Source organism: Malania oleifera, chromosome 1 (assembly GCF_029873635.1).
Source record: "Malania oleifera isolate guangnan ecotype guangnan chromosome 1, ASM2987363v1, whole genome shotgun sequence".
Lineage (NCBI taxonomy): Eukaryota > Viridiplantae > Streptophyta > Magnoliopsida > Santalales > Ximeniaceae > Malania > Malania oleifera.
Genome location: NC_080417.1, coordinates 144,362,251 through 144,385,076, shown reverse-complemented (window position 1 = coordinate 144,385,076; position 22,826 = coordinate 144,362,251). Strand labels below are relative to the sequence as shown.

Genomic DNA, 22,826 nt, shown 5'->3' with positions numbered 1-22,826 from the left:
TAGCATATATATATATATATTAATTAGATTACAAGCAAAACGGATTTCTGCCGGTGTGAAATGGCAACAAACTTGGGACTTCAGGGATTTAGGAATAAATTGGGAAGCCCCATTAGAAAGCTGGGAAACCAATGCTATTGAAAAATGGCAAGAATCTTGTTAATGGCTGAGGGAAAATTTCAGGAGTGAACTATGAATGTTTTAATGCTAAATTATTCAAAAAACAGTAAAGCTGTCTTTGGGAGTATGAATTTCGGACGTTAGACTTGGATTTGGACAAATTTTAATATAATTTTGTATTATATCTTATTCAATTCAATAAAAATCCAAATTCGAGACCTCTCCAAACATGAGGTATTTTGCGAATAACTTGAGATTTGTAGTTAACATACATGGGATAAATTGGTTGCTTTAATTTGATGAAACTATTTGTTTATTTTAAGTTGTCCGAAAAATTTATGACACTGGACCCAGAACCAGCTTCATGTATGTTTGCGCCTAAATTTTTTAATGATCCTTGAGACTGCAAATTGAAAAAAAACCACTATCTTTTGGGCATACTGGAAGCCTTTGATCTCTTGAATGAGCGGCAAGCCTTACTTTTGTGCATTACAAGGAAAACAGAATTAAACCCACATCCTATGCTGCTTTGAAGCCACATTGCACTTGGATACTAAGAGATTATTTAAATTAATTGAGCGAATCAGGTTTAGGTCACACAGGTTTTATTCTTTTGTGCATAGGACTGTCATAGACATATCATGGTTAAAGGAATCTTCATGGCTTTGAGATTGTATGGCTCTGCTAAGCATATTTGTATTTTGTTTAGAAGTTGTGAAAGTTTACAAACTAAAGAACATGCTTACTGGCTCACAATTTTCTGTCTGAAAAGTGCATGTGGTCCTAGTTGGAGGATCATGGTTCGAACATGGCTAGTCCAAAACTAGAGGATGAGAATCAAGAAGGATTACATATGGTATGATCCCTGTCCCAGCATATTTTGTCTTTTTTTAAATTTCTATCCTTAAGCCTTGTATAAATCTGTGCTGTAAATGTTGTTTCACCTCTTTTACTTGTCAGGTTTTGCTTGTCCTCTGGAGCATCTTGATCCTGTTCATGTAGGAGCAGCTAACAATAAGATAAGGTCAGGGACCCATCTCTCCCTTTCTCTCTCTCTCTCTCTGAATTTGAAATGGTAAATTTTATTGGTCCACTTAGAAGGATCTTACTTCATCCACCTGGATATGGGCCATTTCCTCACTGCAGCATCTGTCTATATATCATTCAAAGCTTTCTGGCTCATGCATCTCTTAAATGTCTCTTACCAGTTGCATGAATTCTTGAAACCCGAACATTTAATGGGATTGAATTCGCAGACTTAAATTCTGAATGGGAGTAGTTTGGTAGCTGATGTACACAAGGGAAGATATTTAGTGCAGTTGGCATTACTCTTGATTCAGACTTTTCATTTGGTTGGCTTCACCTAGATGACACATTTGAATCACAAACTCAATAAATAAAAGATAAGGAGAAAGATGGTTAAGGTAATAGGTTGAATGTACACACTTAAGAGAATATATGGAAAAATTAGAGGTGGTTGAGCCATTAGAGAAGGCATATTAGTTTGCACGAAACTCTGTTGGGCTTAATTGAAGAATGGTAGGACTCGCAGAGCTAAAATCTGTTCCCTGACATTCCTGGCCCAACACACACACACCAAAAAAAAAAAGAACATAGAAGTTTCTGTGGTACTACTAGGTTATCCTGTGGATTCTACTTGGCTATGACATTGTGATTTATGAAGCCCCGTATTTGGCCTCATTGATGCAACTCCTGAAATAAAACAGCTATTATTCTTGATCCCAGAAGGATTGGAAGACATGTAGTTATGATTAAAATAAAAAAGTGGTCTATGAGGAGCAAAATCAAAATATAGGATATGCACAGAAAACTGCCAAGAATTAGGAAAAAACATTTTGGTTGTTGTAGCTGGAGCCAGGAGACGTAGCTGGAGCCAGGAGCTGGAGATGCTGAGCTGGAAATGAGTTTTTTGCAAGCTGCCGTTTATCTCCATGATTGTAACCTCTCAATTTCTAGTTTATTGTATTAAATTGTAATTAATTATTAGCCTTATAAATAGAGAGTTGTGGAGGGTCGTAAGAAGCACAAGAGAGGCACAGAGAGCAAAGAGAAGAAAGAGAGGAGGAAGAGAGTGAGAGGAAGAAGAGAGTTGTATTTTTTGGCGATTTTAGTGAATTTGTGGTGTACTCCGTGGACGTAGGTCGATCTTGACCGAACCACATAAATTTTTGGTGTTAATAATTTTCTGATTGCTCATAGGGTCATAACAAGTGGTATTAGAGCCTGGTTGGAGTAGGAAAAGCCAAATCGGAGTCGTACACTGAAATAAGAGCTCTGTCCAGTGGCTTGAAATTAAAATTTGAGGCCACCATCAACTTCACCTCGCCAAGACGAAGCCAATCGTGCAAGCCGGATCTCGAAAGGAGCTTAGACGAAGCTATACGCGCCACCACGCGCCTCGCCGGAGCAGGACGCCTCGCCACATGCCGAACATGTGTCGATGACCTGCCGCTCACGCACCACACGCGTGCCCACGCGTCTTCTTGCCCGAATTGTCTTAGCTCAACCCGGAACCCGACACTGACCCGGACCTGGATCTGTATCCGATCCGCCGCCTCAGAATCCGGCTACGTCAGCGGCGCTGAGTCGGCTACCACGTCAGTCAGTGGGCCCCACAATGACACAACAATAGTGGGACGCACGATGCCACGTCAACAGTGGACCCCAACATGCCACGTCAGCATAGTTGTGCCACGGCAGCATCCTTGACACGTCAGCACTGCCACGTTAGCATAGTTGACTAAGTTTGACTTGAACTTTGACCGAGCTTTCAGAGTCGTTTTGGGTCCGTTTTTCGAATGACTTAAACCATTTCTAAGGTTTTCGATCGTTCTGGATCTAACCGTGCTGTCCATTTGAGCTAATTCCATCTCTAGATTAGCGAATCGAGATGTCGAACGAAAAAAACTTAAAAATCGAAAATGTTCAATGGCAACAATTTCGGTTTTTGGAAGATACAAAATAGAAGATTACTTGTTTGGGAAGGAATTACACTTACTATTGAAGGGTAAACCTACATTTATGAACGAGGATGAGTGGGAGTTGCTTGATCGAAAAGCTCTCAGAGCCATCATAATGACGTTGTCAAAGTCTATAACATTCAATATCAAACATATATCATGCATCAGGTTTCTGATGGATGCGCTCTCTAATATGTACGAGCAGCCTTTAGTCACTAACAAGGTACATCTCATGAAAAGATTATTTCCTATGAGCATGTTTGTAAGTGAAAGTTTTAGCAGACATTTGAATAATTTCAACGAGTTGTCGGATCAACTCGCCTCAGTCGGGATAACATTTGATAATAAGATTCATGCTCTACTGATTCTCAGTCAGTTGCCCGAAAGTTGGAATGGTGTTGTTACTGCAATCAGTAGCTCCGCAGAGAAATCAAAACTTGTATACGATGAGGTCGTCAGTATGATTTTGATGGAGGAAATCAGAATGCAGTCAAACCATGACTCCACTTTGACTTTAGCCTTGAACATGGAAAGTCGAGGCAGAGGAAACAGGCATGGACGATCAAACAATAGCGGAAAATCTAGGCCTAGGCGATCTAAATCCAGAAATTCCAGAGGTTCTCAGGACACAGGTTCCCAGAGCACAAAAATTATTGAGTGCTGGAACTGTAAAAAAACTGGTCATTATAAGATCCAGTGCAGAAGTTAGAAGAAAGAATACGAGCCGAGGGCAAAGACAGAAGCAAATATTGTTTCAGAAAATGATGATTTGTTGATCTTCTCTTTGGAGAGCAAAAATGAGTCTTGGGTGTTAGACTCTAGAGCTTCATTCAATGCCACTTGCAGTAGAGATTGTCTAGAGGAGTATACATAAGGTAATTTCGGTAAATAATATCTGGGCAATGATCAACCTTACGACATTGCCAGTAAGGGGATAGTGAAGATCAAAATGAATGGGTCAGTATGGAAACTGAGAGATGTCAAGTATATTCCAGACTTGAGGAAGAATTTGATCTCAGTCGGTCAATTGACAGATGAAGGATATAACACATCTTTTATTGGTGATGAATGAAAGATTTCGAAGGGTGCATTGACAATTGCTCGAGGTAAGAAAAGTGGTACTCTTTATGTAATTCCTGATGCATGCATATCTATTACAGTTGCTACAGGAAATGATGATAACAACTTATGACATCAACGACTCGGACACCTGAGTGAGAAGGGACTCAGGGTGATGCACTCAAAGGGTAAGTTGAGTGAGTTATAGTCAGTGAAGATTGACACATGTGAGGATTGCATATTTGGGAAACAGAAGAGAGTTAGTTTCCAGACAAACATCAGTACCCCAAAGAAGGAGAGACTTGAGCTAGTCCATTTAGATGTATGGGGACCAACAACTATTTCGTCCACAGGTGGAAAGCATTACTTAGTCACGTTTATCGATGATCATTCACGGAAGGTATGAGTTTACTTCCTAAAGTATAAATATGATGTTTTTGATGCTTTTAAAAATTGGAAAGCAATGGTAGAAAACGAAACTGATTTGAAAATCAAGAAGTTGAGAACAGATAACGGTGGTGAGTATCTTGATACCGAGTTCAAGAAATTCTGCTATGAGTATGGTATCAGAATGGAAAGAACTGTGCCAAGTACATGTCAACACAACGGCGTAGCCGAGCGGATGAACAGAACGTTGACAAGAAAATCCAGAAGCATGCGTATGCAGTTAGGCTTGCCAAAGATGTTTTGGGCAGAAGCAGTCAACACAACAGCTCATTTGATTAACAGGAGTCCATCAGTACCATTGAACTATAGTCTACCAGAAGAAGTATGGAGTAATAAAGAGGTAAGACTTTTACATTTGAAAGTTTTTGGTTGTGTGGCATATGTACATATCAATGATCATGTCAGGAATAAGCTGGATTCGAAATTCGGAAATGCACTTTCATCAGTTATGGTGGAGATGAATATGGATATCGCATTTGGGATGACGAAAACAAAAAGGTGATCAGAAGTAGAGATGTGATTTTTGATGAAAATGTGATATACAAAGATAGACACTTCTGTAGATGCAGAGTTTGAAACAACTTTTGTAGATGTGGATGATGTTTTAGAAGGTGTAAGGGCATGTTAGCAGAACACCGAGAATCCTTAGCAGAATACCGAGAATCCTCAGGCAAAGGAACATGTGGAGCAGATTGTTACCCCACCACCTCCTACTCCAGCACTAGAGATTTAGGAGATCTTCTCGACAACATGTACCAAACATGAGGTATGTGAACCATTTACTTCTTACAGATGAAGGAGAACCTGAATGCTATGTTGAAGCATGTCAGGCAGAAGATTCGAGCAAGTGGGAGTTTGCAATGAAAGACGAGATGAAGTCTCTTAACTCCAACAAAACATGGGAACTAACTAAGTTGCCCAATGGTAAGAAGGCTCTTCATAACAAATGGGTTTCCAGGATCAAAGAATGGTTAGAGTAGGATACTGTTTTAATAATGTGGCTTAATTAGTTGGTTTCTCATTATGCTATATTTTCTAGATTGTAGGCAGAATGAATGTTTTAAAAATGAAAATAATTCCTTTTAGCCATACATTGCTGTTCCTTTATATATGTCGTCAATGATTTATCCTTAAGAAACCATCTTTAACTTCTGGATTTTGCAGAAGCAGGCAGTTGCATATTTATTGATGTGGTCCTACTTGAGAAAGACACACATATGAACTCATTTAGCTGGTCCACGTCTGAGTTAATGAGGCTTTCTGTGGTCATTGCGCATTTATATCATCCATTTTCCAAACAAGGATATCAAAAGAAGTTATAGTAAGTATTAACCCAATTGGGTACATTTTCTAATGGCCAAAAACACATTGCAGCCCTTAAACACCGCAACTCGTGGTGAGAAAATATATGGATTTTGAAAACTGGGGCACTGGCAAACAACTTAAACCTAACATCAACAATGATGGACCATTAAAATTCTTCCCTCATTTATTTCTGCTTAAAGTTACATTAGACTTTTGTGTGCTAAATGTCTGTTAGCTTTGTCAACGATGGCTACAACCATTACTTCTTAATGGGAGGTAGAAAGCCGCAATCCACACAACACCTGACTGTTTGATGGACTACATCTTGTAAACCATACTTGTAATCAAAACCCAAATCTCTCAACTTCTTTGAAGAAATCTCTGAAGGGATTGAACTGTGTTCTTCCTCCTCAAACCTGAATATATAAAGAAATATCACTGCCTGCAGATTCTGAACCTACATATTCTAGTGTGCATATGTCAATTAGACACATAGTTGAAAAGAGAAAACTACTACCGCTGTATATTTGAGCAAGGATACTCTTGCGCAAGGCAGTTAACCAGTTCAGAAATAAGACAACTTTGGGTACAGCATACATAACGACCTTCTGCTCTAGTCTCCTCCATTAAAAATATATGGGCATTGCATATATCTTCGATATGAACTAAAGCTATTGACCCCATTCTGGAATTTACAGCAGATAATATCCGATGATACTCTGGCTCACCTATAGAAGTAGCCAAATCCACATGTTAATTCAAATTCTAACTGAGTTAGCATGATGTAAGAATACTGATCAGATTTGAGATTTATTTAACATGAAAAGTTGCAGAAGGTGGGAATGTAAGTTATGTGGGGAATTCACAGGTCATTGGTTAAATTGTAGAATATAAGTGATTAAATAGCTTTTTAATTTAAATTAGAACTTGAAGGGAATTTTGTCATGATCATGTATGTGATTGTGCTGAATAATAATAATAATAATAATAATAATAATAATAATAATGAGCACCTGTCATTGGTGACAGAAGAACTTGAATACTTGATGGAACAGCCGAAGTGAAGTAAGGACCGCCAACGGTGGTGGTTGTAACCGAAACTAGATCAATGCCATTCTCAGCTGCAAATTGGAATGCTGCTTTCTCTGTAAGAAGCTTTGAGAGTGCATAAACCTGTGGAAGCAATCAAGTTTCTAGTTAAATATGCCAACACATTTCCTGTGCATTAATGCAGGAGCAGGAGGGGAAGTATTACCCATCCACTTGCTTTTGCACTCCAGACATGATCAATGGGAGTTTGGCAAGATTCATCAACAACAGGCTTCCATTTCCCATTGCTGTCTTTGGCAGTCATGGTACTGATGGATGATGTGAAAACTACCCTTTTCACAGATTTTGATTTCAAACAAGCTTTGAGAAGGTTTTCGATTCCTTTGATTGCAGGGTCGATGATATTTGATTGAACATAGTTCTCTTCAAATATAAACAAGAGAAGCAAATAATAAAATTTCCACTCGTTAGTTTTTAAATTGTTGCCATGGACCATTTTTACAGAACAGGTTTAAATTACTTATTTGGACAGTATTAGTACAAACAGGCATTACCAACATTCTCTGCTGTAGGTATGCCAAATTCCATTGAAGCTGCGACATGAAATACACCATAGCAGCCCTTCACAGCCTCGTCGAAGCTCCCTTCTTCTTGCAAGTCTGCACTGTAGAGTCTTAAACGGTCGTCACCACTCCACAGGGGCAAAAGATGGGAACATTTTCCTGAGGTTGTTGGCAGTAGGTGGCAATTAATTCAGTTTGCTTAAATGAAATCATGTACAGCTATAAAATGAGAACATGCTTTTATATTTTTGTTGCTGCTACATATTCCTAGATTTTTATTTCAAATTCTTTTCTTCGTATCAAGATTGCTAATTTTAAATTCTCCTAGGCGTAGATTCCTCATACTCTTGAGTTCATCAGCTTCAACTGAGAATATTATGGTGTGTTTTCAAATGATAAATTTTTATTAACAAGAATATTGATATTGTGCATTAGGTATGATTTAAGTAGACACCCCTGGCAATCAATTTATAGTCAGAGTTCTTCTGTCAAGTTCTTGGTGGTTCCCAGACTGGTTAAGGGGAGGCTCGTTGTCTTGCTCAAAAGGCCTGCTGGTGTTGGGGGCTCTGCTGTCAGGTAATGGCTTTCTTCCTTCTGTTCTGCTCTGGGTTTCTTCTATTTTGTTTCGTGCGTTTGTTTACTAACAAAATAATAATAAATAACTAATATAAATATGCTTTTTTTAAGGCTTGTGTTTAATTGATAGGCCTGGCAGGCAGCTATTAGCTATTTTCATAGACATCCTAACCTATGGGATGAAATATTTTTGAAAAGAGCATCTCAAAATCTGTATATAGTCCACTGGGAATACTGTACAACTGAGAATAACCTTACATTGTTATATTACAACAAAAATTTCTTTGTTAAGGATAAAAATATGTAGATATCCAACTAGTGAAGACCAGCGAAAGAAAGACCAATAAGATATTAATGAAAAATTTTAAATAGGGTGTTAAAAAAAACACCTTAATAAAAGCAGTTTAAATTTGAGAAATGATAACAAGGAAACATAAAACAACTTTGTTTTGAAGAAAAAAATATGTAAACAAAAGAAGAAGAAGAAGAAGAAGAAGAGGTTTGGAAAAAGGCTTAGTAGTATACAAAAGCATTTACTTGCTACTTCTGTGTGGTGCAAAAAAAAAAAAAAAATACTAATGCGCAATTGAAACACAAATCGATCGTGTAATGAAGCAACCAACATTGAAAAAATATGGAAACACATATAGACAGGTAATTATCAAAGCAATAAAATACACGACGTAAGAATTTATGTGCTTCGGTAATGTGCACAGGAGTAAGAAATTGAATTTCGCTATCAATCATAAAATCAGTGTTATAATATTGTTTATATACTAATTCTACACGTACAAAGGACTTGAGAAGTTTCTAAAATACCCTTGTAGCAATCCTCAGAGGTTTTGCCTTTGAATCCCTAACTTACTGATCTTCCTAATTCAAAATTCAAAGTTAGCATCGAACAAGACCATCCATGGTTTTAGAAAATCGTCAACAATTTAATACTGATATTGAAATAAAAAGATTGAAACTGTTGACAGTTTTAGGCAAACCGTTGATGGTTTTCTCCCAAGAGTAAACCATCGATGTAATTGTTGACCAAACTGTCGATGGTATCTTCCTGCAACCCAGTTTCCTTGTCCTTGCTCACCATGCTTTCCCTGTGCATGTATTCCACTCAATATGAGTCACATATTCCAACAATCTTCATCTTGGTGAATATTCATCTCTTAGGAGAAATACGAAAGCATAACTTGTAGCTCCACTTGGGACACTAGGTTGGGATGCCTCCCATTTAGCAACTGGAGACGTTGATCAAGTCCAAACAATGCTTGTACTTGTCCGTGGTAACATATTTTATCAACATATTTGTTGCATTCTCAGACATGTGAACTTTCTCAAGCAGTAGTTTACTAGAAGCAACCAATTCCCTGATCTTGTGAAACCGCACATCTATGTGCTTGGTCTTCGTATGATACACCTGGTTCTTTGCCCAATAGATGACATTTTGACTATCACAATGCAGCTGAACTCCACCTTACTGAATGCTCAGTTCCTTAACCAATCTTGTAAGCCACAATGCTTTCTTGACAACCTCAACCATTGCCATATACTCCGATTCAGTAGTAGATAAAGTAATAAATGACTGCACCGTCCAACAAATAGACCCTCCCACAAGGGTGAATACGTACCCTGTGGTAGACCTTCTGTCATCCAAGTCCTCTCCATAGTCAGCATCCACATATCCTACCACTGAAGGATCACCTTGTTGTTTGCTGAACATAATGTCACAGTTTGTAGTGCCCCTCAAGTATCTGAAAATTAACTTGACTGCATCCCAATGTTGTCAACCCGGATTTGCAAGAAACTTGCTCACCACGCTGACTGCTTGCGTCAGATCCGGCTTTGTACATGTCATAGTACACATCAAACACCCCACTACATTGGAATAGGAGACTTTTGACATGTCACGAAAGTCATTGTCTGTCTTTGGCACTAGGCGGTAGACAACCTAAAATGATTCGCTAACAGTGTACTCACTGATTTTGCATTAACTATTCTAAACCTCTCCAACACCTTCTCCACATAGCTACCCCTAGATAACCACAATCTCCCTGTAGCTCTTTCATCTGCGAATGTCCATCCCAAAAAGCTTCTTAGCCACACTCAAATCCTTCATGTTAAACTCTTTACTCAATAGAGCCCTCAACTGATTTACCTTAGTCATATGCTTCGCAACAATCAGTATGTCATCAACATAAAACAACAGAAAAATTAATGAACGATCATCTAGACTCTTCACATATACACAACAATCATACTCACGCCTCCTGTAGCCAATTTGAGTCATGTAGGAGTCAAAACGTTTGTACCACTACCTCGAAGATTGCTTCAGTCCATGAAATGATTTTTTCAGTTTACAAACCAAGTGCTCCTGTTCAGGTTAACTAGACCCTTTTGGCTGCACCATGTAAATCAGCGCCTTCAAATCTGTAACACCCCAGTTTGGGTCTGTCAGAGAGCACTGCATCTCTTCTTCTCCACCTAGACCAGACAACAGGGGGGCAGCCCCTATCAGATTAATGACTGACCCTACAGACTAACACGTGTCCATTTCAGTGTGTTTCGTCCTCACCCACACACTTCCTGAGAAAACTTCCCAGAAGGTCACCAATTCCAAGATTACTCTAAGTCAAGCATGCTTAACCGTTAAGTTCTTATGGGAAGACTCCCGAAAAGAAATGTGCACCTTGTTGATATGTGTAGTAACATCTAATCTTTTTAAACCTTTCTTTCACGGGGTATCACATTCTCCCCCACTTTCAGAACGCAATGTACTTGTTGTGAACCCATATTTCCAAACTCAGGCGATCTGAATTTCATCACACTTCCGGCTGGGTAATGGCTCTGATACCATTTTATAACGCCCCAACCTAGATTTGTCAGGGAGCACTGCATCTCTCCTCCTCCACCTGGACCAGACAACAGGGGGCGAGCCCTATCGGACTAATGACTGACCCCACAGATCAACACGTGTCATTTTCAGTGTGTTTTGTCCTCACTCACACACTTCCTAAGAAAACTTCTCAGAAAGTCAACCATCTCAAGATTACTCCAAGCCAAACACGCTTAATCGTGGAGTTCTTATGGGAAGGCTCCCGAAAAGAAAGGTACACCTTGTTGATATGAGTAGTAACATCTAATCCTTTTAAGCCTTTCTTCCACGGGGTATCACAAAATCACCATAGAGAAATGTTGTCTTTACGTCCATTTACTCCAAATGCATGTTGAAATGTTCTACCAATCCCAACACTACCCTGATGGAAGTGTGTCTGACCACAGGGGAGAAGATTTCATCATAATCAACTACTTTCCTCTGTGAGTAATCCTTTGCTACTAATCAAGCCTTGAGTTTCTCTACTTCTTTTTCTGATATCGCTTCTTTCTTTCTATACACTCAATTACATCCTATCGCCCTCTTCCCTTCTAGAAGCTCCACCAACTCTCACGTCTGATTCTTATGCAATGACTTCATCTCCTCCACCATAACACCCATCCATATACTTTTCTCTTGATTGTGCACCACCTCTTAAAAAGTAGTAGGATCCTTGCTACTAGTGATAAGTGCATTAGATTCCAAATCATCAAATTCATACCTGAGCGGTGGCCTGATAGTGCATCTGGGTCTGCCTATACTGTGTTGCTGCTGGTCTCCTATGCTAGAACTCCCTGCGTTTTGCACATTGTCATCTCCACATTGAGTCTAACTCCACCTGCACCACATACTCATTGCTGTTGCAGTTTTTTGGCACCGGTTTCTCTTCTTCTTTCTAAGTGTGCTGCAACATGACTTTTTCATCGAAAACTATATCTTTACTGATCACCGCCTTGTTTGCCTTCGAATCCCATAGTTTGAACCCTTTTGCCTTCGAATCACATAGTTTGAACCCTTTCACCCCTTTCTAATACCCCGGAAAAATGTACTGTCTAGACTTTGCATCAACTTTTGATCTCTCCTCACTAGAATGTGCACATAGGTTGGACATCCAAATACTCTCAAATAGGAGTAGTCTACCCTGCTGCCTTTCCACACCTCCTCTGCAACTTTCCCATCTGGTACTTCCCTTAGTGATCTGTTAATAAGGAAACACGCCATATTTACTGCCTCTGTCCAAAAGTTCTTCGCAAACCCTGCATTCAACCTAAGACATCGAGCCCTTTAGCTATGGTTTGGTTCATCATTTTCGCCACACCATTTTGTTGTGGTGTGTTGCATACTATGAAATGTCTCCTTATGTCATGTTGCTTGCACAATTCCATGAACCTTGAATCAGTGTATTTAGTTTAATTGTTTGACTTGAGACATTTAATCTTCCTCTTAGTCTGGTTTTCCACCTCAACTTTTCACAATTTAAACTTGGAAAACGTCTCTGACTTGTGCCGCATGAAGTACACTTAGACCTTTCGTGAATAATCATCGATAAAACTCACGAAGTACATGTGTCCTCTTTGTGAAGCTACCCTTATCGACCCCCAAACATTTGAATGAATGTAGTCAATGATTCCCTCCGTCTTATATGTGACTTTCATGAATTGGACCCTATTTTGTTTCCTAAGCCCACAATACCTGTAGAAACTCAGCTTGCATGTTTTGACACCCTTCAAAAGATTTTTCTTATGAAGCTCCATTATCCCACGCTCACCCTTATGCCCTAACCACATATGCCACAAGACAGTATTATTTGACTTAGACTTTGCAACTGTAGCTCCACCTACAAATGCGGTACCTAAAAGTGTATAGATATTCCTTGGTACTTTGTGCCCCTTTATCATAGTCAGAACACCCTCACTCACCTTCATTACCCCACTCGCAGACTTGTAACTAAGCCTGTTACAGTCTAAAATGTCCAATGAAATTAAATTCTTCTTTAACTTCAGTATATGCCTAACATTACATATTGTTCTCACAACACCATCAAACATTATGATTATGATATTCCTTATTTCGAAAATTTTGCATGAAACATCATTTCCCATCAAAATAGAACCAAAATTTTCCAACTTATAAGTGGTAAACCATTATTTGTTTGATGTCTTGTGATAAGAGCATGCCGATTTTAAGATCCAAGAATCCATGAAACCATCTGAACTAGATGAAATCGAAAGCATATCACCATCACCGCTTCTTGAGTCTCATTCTTCCACTAGATTCGCTGAGTTTGATGAAACTTCTTTATTTTTTGCATTCCCTTTCTTCCTCTCTGCACAATTTGGTTTTATGTGCCCCTTTTTCCCGCACTTAAAACACTATACGTTCTTCCTATTCCTGGAATTGGACCGAGCCTTATTGTTACTCGGTGCGCTCCAGAACTTGCTTCTCCCATGATTCTGGTTACCCTTTACCACAAGCTCTTCACCTTATGAATTCTCAGGCCATCTTTCTCTAGTGAAAGCCCAAGAGAGCACTCATGATATCCTCCAACTTCAAAGTTTCTTTCCTCCATGGCAGAGTCGTAACTAAATTTTCATACATAGGAGATGTAGGTAGGTAATTCAGCAGCATCAATGCCTTGTCTTCGTCCTCAAATTTCATATCAACCTATTTCAGATCACTGATGATTTGATTGAATACTTTGATGTGTTGATTTAGATCTGATCCCTCTACCATCTTAAGCCCATAAATTTTTTGCTTAAAATACAACCTGTTCGTCAATGACTTGGATACATACTGACTCTCTAGTTTTAGCCAAACTGTTGCTGGTGATTCTTCATCTATGACGTGATACATCATGTCATTAGCCAGACAAAGCTTGATAGTTTCCACAACCTTTGCTTACAATTCCTTCAAACTTATGTCGTCCATGCCTTCTGGCTATCTTCAGTATAATGCCCCTTGTTGCACTAACAAGTCCTTAACCCTCCTTTGCCAAAGTCTGAAATTTTTCGATTCGTCGAACTTGACGATGTTGAACTTTGCAGAAGAAATCTCAGCCATTGTAAACAATAACTCTGATACCAATTTGTTGTGCAAAAAAAAAAAAAAAAAAAACCATTGCACAGTGGAAACACAAATCGATCATGCAATGCAGTAACCAACAATGAAAAATACACGGAAACACAATCACAGATAGGTAATTGTCAAAGCAATAAAACACACGACACAAGAATTTATATGGTTCAGTAATGTGTCTGCGTCCATGGGAGCAAACGACTGAATTTCACTATCAATCATCAAACTAGACTTACAATATTGTTTATATACTAACCCTACCCGTATAAAGGACTTAGGAAGTTCCTAAAATACCCTTGTAGCAATCCCCAGAGGTTTTGACTTTGAATCCCCAACCTATTGATCTTTCCAATCCAAAATTCGAAATTAGCGCCAAACAAGACCATCGATGGTTTCAACAAACCGTCAGTGGTTTAATGCCGAGGTTGAAATACTAAGAATGAAACCATCGACGATTTTCAGGCAAACTGACAACGGTTTTCTCTAGAGGGTAAATCGTCTGTTGGGCTTTAGTGGAGCCTAGTTGTGTCTAAATTTGGATGATGACTTGACCTCTGTTTAATTAGAGATTTCTATCTTAAGGCTTAGTCCATGGAGCGAAGGGCCCAAGCCGCAGCGCTTATGGACTAAGCGGTACAAGCCATACTCGTGGGGGTCCGCCCCCGGGGAAAAATTTTGGAGCACATTCGGAACGGAACCCTAGGTGCAACATATAAAAAGGGTGCTTTCAGGTGATTAGGGTTCGTGTGGTTGTATCCGCGAGAGCGAGCGAGAGCGAGAGCGAGAGAATTGTATCGCCGTACTCTCTGTGCTTTCTTCCTGATAATATTGAAATCCCTGCAACTCCGTGGACGTAGGCAAAATTGCCGAACCACGTAAATATTGTCTTGTGCGTGTGATTGAATTTTTCTTTGGCGTTATTCTTTCTTTATTTGTTTCTCACAGGTTTCGGGAATTTGTTCGTATATTCCTAACAATCGTCAATGTAATCGTCGACCAAACCGTCGGCGGTGTCTTCCTGCAATCCAGCTTCCTTGTTCTTGCTCACTATGCTTTTCCTGTGCATGTATTACACTCAATATGAGCCACATACTCTAATAATCTGTAATGAAAAGAGACTCAAAATTGGCCTTTAAGGGTCCAAAGAAAAACTCTTAACAAGATGAAATTTATAAAAGAAAACAACCTTAACAATTGCCTGGGAGAAGAAATAAAGGTGAAATCTTTTATAAACTAAATCTCTTAAAATTCAAAAGAAGATGATGAACAACATGTCTTCATGATGCATTTAGGATCTTAAGAAAAGGGATATAAATCTGTCCAAATGCTGAACTAGGCAAGACCATCCTAAACCTAAATTGATCAAAGAGGAACACATGGTTGGGGAAAATATGAAAATTTAAATTATAAGAATTTGAAAGATCTATATGGGGATCCAAACTTGTGCATTTGACAAGTGAACATTTGAAATATGTGAATAAATAACAGAGGAAGCATAGACAGCTGGGAAAATAAAATTGTTTTGAACAAAAACAAATTTAAAAAATTCCAAATTGAGATTTATAATTCAACACAATGAAATATAATCCAATCAACTTAGAAGAGAAGTAACATTGGAAGGTCAAACCTCTTCACTTGAAAGATGGGTGACTGGAAATATGACAAAAGAAAACCATGCATAAGCCTAAAAAACAAATGGAATTCCATGCTTTGGAAAAAAAAAAAAAAAAACATTATCTATTTTGAAAACAATAAATTTTCTCAAGATAGAAATTGGCGCCAGATGAGCCCATGGATAAGTTTGATGTACGTGGGTGAGCACTAACTTGATCTAAAAACTTAAGCCTATCAGGTTTTGAGCCTAACCATGTGCACAGGCACCCATCATCCACTCAATTTTTTCAATGTGAGAAAAACTCACAAGTAGAATTCTCAACAATTTTTCCCTTGAATGGAAACTGTCTCCCTTATGGGAGTAATAAGGCAAATTCTCCAACAGTTGCTCAAGTGAGTCTTACCATCGTGTCTTACGTGCTTTTGATTGCATTCCACAAGTGGAATTCTCAACAATCTCCCTCTTGAATAGAAATCGTCTCCCTTATGGTAGTAAGTAGCCCAATTCTCCAACAGTTACTCAAGTGAGTCTTATTACCGCGCCTTATGTGCCTTGAATTGCATTCCATGTGTCTCCTAACCAATCTGTCCAAATACTGAACTAGGCGAGACCATCCTAAACCTAAAGTGATCAAAGAGGAACACATGGTTGGGGAAAATACGAAATTTTAAATTATAAGAATATGAAAGATCTATATGGGGGATCCAAACTTGTGTATTTGACAAGTGAACATTTGAAATATGTGAATAAATAACAAAGGCAGCATGGACAGCTGGAAAAATAAAATTGTTTTCAACAAAAACAAATTTAAAAAAAATCCCAAATTGAGATTTATAATTTAACACAATGAAATATAATCCAATCAAATTAGAGGAGAAGTAACACTGGAAGGTCAAACCTCTTCACTTGAAAGATGGGTGACAAGAAATTCGACAAAAGAAAACCATGTATGAGCTTAAAAAACAAATGGAATTCCATGCTTTGGAAAAAACATTATCTATTTTGAAAATAATAAATTTTCTCAAGATAGAAATTGGCGTCAAATGAGTCCATGGATAGGTTTGATATACATGGGTGAGCACCAACTTGATCTAAAAGTTTAAACTTATCGAGTCTTGTGCATTTTTTTCAATGTGAGACAAACTCACACGTAGAATTCTCAATAATCTCCCCTTTGAATGAAAACTGTCTCCCTTATGGGAGTAATAAGCCAAATTCTCCAACAGTTGCTCAAGTGGGTCTTACCACTGCACCTTACGTACCTTGGATTGCATTCCACAAGTGGAATTCTCAACAATCTCCTCTTGAATGGAAACCATCTCCCTTGTGGGAGTAATAAGCCCAATTCTCCTACAGTTGCTCAAGTGGATTTTACCACCGTACTTTACGTGCCTTGAATTGCATTCCACATGCCTCCTAACCAATCCTACCTCTCATGTCTTGACCTTATTCAGATCTATCTTCGAAGTGTTAGGAGAATTAGTTTCATGTCTCGACTTTTTCTGTAATGTTGCTTACCCAGAGATACGAACCGTCAACTCTAATATCACTTATTAGTATCGGAGGAGCCGATGAATATGGTTGATACACATGAGTGAGTACCAACTTGACCCAAAAGTTTAAGTCTATAAGGTCTTGGATCCAATCATATATATATATAAGCACCAATCATCCACTTAATTTTTTCAATGTGAGACAAACTCACAAGTAAAATTATCAACAAAAATTCATTAAAAATATATCAATCAAGAAGCAAGTACCTATTGGTTAATCCAAGGCGCAAAATAAGAATCAGTAATTTTCTTTTACAATGAAAATGAGAGGAAAAAATATATTCATTATACTAAAATACCTTTTGGCCATATGACATGCTTTCATTTCCTAGGTATAAGAATATGTCAACCCCATATTATCCCAATAAGATCATGATTAAAAAAAAGAGTCGAATAGTGTCAAAAAAATGCTGTAAAATTGATAGAATATAAAAAAAGAAAAAAAAAATCTCATTCTTATTTACTGGTGATAGATTTCTAAGGAATGCCTGAGTTTTGAGTTTTACTTGCGCACACGCGCATAATAGTACACTGTCTAACGATCAGATTTTCCTTACTAATAAGGGAAAATCTTACCATATATTACCGATTTAGTCCCATTATTTCACTTGTACTAAAGGATGGCAGCTCAATAGAAGACCTAGGGGTATTCCAATTCAGTTTGCTTCAATTTGGATTAAAAATTCCCCTCGTAAATTGAAAAAATAGAATGAAAGATAAGCTTTTATATATATATGGTTGAACCCAAAATCAACAGGATTAACTTTTTTTTTTGGACAATTTGGTATTCATTCATGCACATTTAAGTCCACTCATTGACTCCCCCGATGATAACTATTGATATCAAAATTGACGATTCGTAGCTCTGGGTGAATGATATCACAAAGTCGAGGTGTGAAGTTAATTCTTCTAAGATACTAATAGTTGGAGGACTGACCAAGATTAATAAGAATCAATTGTTAGAGAATTGAGTCTCATGGGGGAGACGATTTCCATTTAAGGGGTTGAAACTCATAAGTGAGGGAGAGATTGTTGATAATTTCACTTATGAGTTTGTTTCATGTTGAAAAAATAGAATGAAAGATGAGTGATTATATACATGATTGTACTTAAGCCCCAATAGGCTTAACCTTTTTGGTCAACTTAGTGTTCACTCATGTATATCAAGTCTATCTATGGACTTCGATGATGATAACAATTTGAATCAATGATTTCATTCTATGAAAGGAAAGAAAAGGAAAAGAAAATAAACTTATTTTTCACTATATTTTCTCTCAATATCAATTATCATAAAAAATAAAAAAAATTATTCTAATATGAATAAAAATTATGAAAAATCAAGTTTTAAAGATGTGTAAAATTAATTTGTTATTCTTTTATTTATTTATTTCATTCTCATTTTCCTTGACATCTAAAGTCTAAACATGAAAAAGTAAAGTCCTTCATTTTTTCCTTTCCTTTTCCCAATATTTTCCAAGTTCCAAATGGACCATAAACCCTAATTTCAAAACATACTTTAGGGTCTCTTTGGATCAAGGATTTTGTTCTAGGAAACGAAAGAAAAGAAAAATAAGGAGGAAACTCATATCTCTTATATTTTCCTTTTCTATTAAGTATTATTAAAAATGAAAGTTTGTTTTAATATGACTAAAAATTAAGAAAAATTAAATATTAATGATGTGTGAAATCAAAATTTTGTTCTATATTTGATGTATTTTTTTTTTTCCACTTCTCATGATAATCAAATATAAACGTAAGGATTCTTTAATATTTTTCTTTTATTTACTTAATATTTTTAAGTTCCAAACAGAGCTTTATTGTTGTGAGAAAAAGGGTCAATTTTATTGTGATGTAAAATTATATGATGCATAGAAGATAGTGAGAATAAAATCAATTCTTTTTACAAAATAAGATATTGATGAATTTCAAGAAGGGTTACTGAGATAAAAATATTCATATGACAAATTAAGAACTCTTACTCTAGTCAACCTTTCTTCCCCTTCTACAAAACAGGGTCCGATAAAAAAGGCACAAGGTTAATGGTTATTAATCCTGAAAAAATTACATAAAAATCTTATATTAGAACTTAGAAAATATTTGGATAAGGAAAGGAAAATATTAAGGAATTCATATTTTCATATTTGGTTATAAGGAAAATAAAGAAAGTTTATCATATTTATAAACAAAAATTTGATTACACATAATTGATATTTAGTTTTTATTTTTTTTAAAAATAATTATATTAAAACAAACTTTATTTTTTATGGTATTTTATATAGAAGGAAAATACCAAAAAAACAAAAAAAATTTCCTCCTTATTTTTTTTTTTTTCTTTAAACAAAATCCTTGATCTAACCGGACCTAAGCATCCGTCCGAAAACATTAGGAAAATGAAAGAAAAATATTAAAGAATTCATATTTTCTTATTTGGTTATTAAGGAAAGTGGGGAAGAAAATAAAAGTTATACGAAATCTATAAATAAAATTTAATTTTACGCATAATTAATATTTAATTTTTCTTAATTTTTATTCATACATAAACTAGAAAAAAAATATAAGGAAAACTTCGTGTTCTTCTTTTATTTTTTTTAAATTTATTTTCCAAACAAAATCCTTGGTGGAAACGAACCGTAAAAATTTCAGATTTGTATCTTTTTTACCAATTGATTCAATTAAGACATGGTGATCCCCTCAGGTATGCGCGCCCTTTCCTTACATACATAATCCAATTACAGACCCAAATTGAAATTATATGATTCTTGAAATCCTCTCTTTGACACGTGCAGATTGCCCTAGATCTACTATTTATGTGATCTTTGGAAAGAAGAAAAAAGAGAGGAACAATTAGAAGGGAAGAGTTTTAAAACTTGCGTATTGGAGATTTGAGATTTCAGTTTCAGATCATGGAAAAGGTGGGTGGAAAGGGATAGGACATGGGGCGGGCTAGCTGCTATTTGTAGTTCCGGCCCAATTGATTTTCAATTGACGAAAAACAAAAGAGATATTAATTGAAAGAGAAGAGTTTTTCGTGTTTAAGATGAAACTGTTCATCAACAGTAATGGGCTAATTGAGAGCTTTTAGACTTAGGAAGTATCATGTTAATTTCTATGATCGATCTGAGTTTAAATTTTTAAAATTATCTTAAATTTAAAAATATAATAAATTATCTAAAATACAAGGTGATTAAATTCTTAACTTGATTTTAGATGTTAACTAATTAATGCCGCCATACCTGTCAGCTTCATCCCCCTCTCTCTCTCTCTCTCTCTCTCTCTCGCAGAAGAAAAAAGAAAGAAAAGAAGAGTAGGCAGGTAGGAAAAAGCAGGGGAGGCAGAAGTACCAGGATTACGAACAGTGGCGTGAACCAGAAAGCCTCTGTCGAGAAGAGACTTCACCAGCCAGGATCCGATGTAACCAGATGCCCCCGTCACACAATACCTCCTCCTCTTCATCATCATCGTCGTCTCCCCTCTGCTCCCTCTCCCTCTCCCTCTCCCTCTCCCTCCTTCTTCGTCTTCCATTGCGCCACCTGCTCTGCCTACCCTTTGATCTCTACTCTCTCCATAAATTTCTACACATACGTATTGCGTGCTGATCCAAACTGGAGACAAGCCTATATGTCAGCAGCGAGCTAGCTAGCTACCTACCTACGCCTGCCCGCTCACAGGCTAGCTTCCTACAAAGCGACATTATTGCAAAACAAGAGCTTCTTGTTTTCTTATACCTAATAATTAATTTAATCTAAGGTAATCAATTATTAAACGTATATACAATATACTAATGTAAGTAAGATTGAAAAGGGCACATCCAATTAATTAAAGAAAGCATGCACTTCGTGATGCATATTTTTTTTGTTTTACTTTCTTCCTTGACTATATATTAATACCTACTTTAAGCAAAACAGTGCGCGGCGGCCGGTGAGTGGGTGATCTTATTATTGATTTTACATGGTGATTCCATCACTGCTGTGCAATCCGCAAAATGGAAAGGTTTTGAAGAGCTGCCTGTGCATGGGTGCCAAGTGTTTTTATCATTTTTGCCATTGCCTACTGGTGTCTCCCACCCCCCATCTACTACTGGTACCCATCAATGGTTGGAGCTTAAGATCTCTCCATTACAATTAATATCGGATTTGGATCTGTAAAGAGAGACAGTGGAAAAGGGTAGGGAGATAAACAATGTCCCCAATATTTTATTTATTTATTTTTAAAAAAAACAATCATCATTATAGTTGTTTATTGAGGTAAATATCATGAAAATTTATTTGTAGATCAATATTGATGCAAGATTGTGATCTTGACTTTAGCCAGCATTCAGATTAAGCATGTTCTCAACATTGGTGCTAGTTAATTTTTTTTATGCCCCACTCTATTTTTGAATAAAAAAAAATTTAATAAGAATGAGTTGAATTTTTTTTTTTTTTTTTTTGGGAAAATTAAAGATAGTTTAGTTTGGGGAGACAATTTTTATTTTTAATTTTTAAATTTTTTTAAAAAATTTAAAAAACCTTCAACTTATTTATTTATTTATTTTAACTCTTCCAAGATTCAAATTAAAAGGATTCCTTTACTGCCTGTTTGGAACTTAGAAAAAATATTGGGGAAAGGAAATGAAAGTAGGAACAATTCAATATTTTCATATTTGATCATCAAGGAAAGAGAGAAAGAAAATAAAAAAAATATCAAATCAATAAATCTTTTTCCTTTACTTTCCTTTTCTCAGGAAAAATCTTTTTTTTTTTTTTAATGAAACCTCAAATTTATTGATAACCCTCATTTATGGCGAAGGAAAATTTGTAGTTACAAGCAGAACACATTGGATTTACAAATAAACTATAAAAACCATCCTATGCATCAAAACTAATAATAACAAAATTAGTACCATAATCCAACTAAAACAATCTAAACATGCCTATATGGAATCAAAACTAAACATAAACAAACAGAAACAAATTACTTGTAATATGATATGATGTCAATTACCTGCAAATATAAACCAGAGGAAAACCAAATGATGTCAATTAAAAATGAATGCTTAGAATACTCATCTTATCCATACGAATGAGACCTTTCATTTTACTTGACAACACATTACCTACAAAATATCTCACCTGACTACCTTCTCTAAATTGGTGCTTTATAGAGAACTAAAGACCTTATAACTCCTCCTCTAATAATTCTCAAAAGACTCATAAGTACCAGAAGGAACAAATTTCATATATGAGCTATGCTACCACCAATTTTGAGTCACTTTCAATACAAATATTCTGATATCTCAACTCTTTACAGAGCCGAACACCACTAGTAAGAGCTCGCAACTCTACTCCATTGTTTGTACTTGACTCAAAATTTTCAGAGAAAGCGGCCTTAATATTACTTGATGAGTCGTGGATGATACCATCACCACCACAAGTATCCGGATTTCCTCAACAAGAGCCATCAATATTTAGCTTCAACCAACCTACTGGAGGCTTTTTTCAAACTACTTTTTGAGGGGTTTTAAGCTTTGGCATTTTTGTTTTCATTTGGAACTCTTCCAATAAATTCTAATCTATAGAGGGTAGAGAGCCCTTCACGCCTTCTGTAATTTTTTTGAGTCAAAACCTC

The 22,826-nt window shown here is 36.8% G+C and overlaps 1 protein-coding gene across 1 annotated transcript; it reads right to left on the bottom strand.

The window, feature by feature from the left end:
• Window positions 1–6,073: 6,073 nt before the first annotated feature.
• LOC131156207 (putative anthocyanidin reductase) lies at window positions 6,074–21,060 on the bottom strand. Its single transcript, XM_058109724.1, has 6 exons — window positions 20,561–21,060; window positions 7,517–7,684; window positions 7,168–7,385; window positions 6,926–7,085; window positions 6,430–6,640; window positions 6,074–6,328 (listed from the first exon to the last, which is right to left on the bottom strand). Exons 1-6 carry the CDS (start codon window positions 20,739–20,741, stop codon window positions 6,172–6,174), a joined length of 1,095 nt encoding a protein of 364 aa, XP_057965707.1. The 5' UTR covers window positions 20,742–21,060; the 3' UTR covers window positions 6,074–6,171.
• Window positions 21,061–22,826: the final 1,766 nt, after the last annotated feature.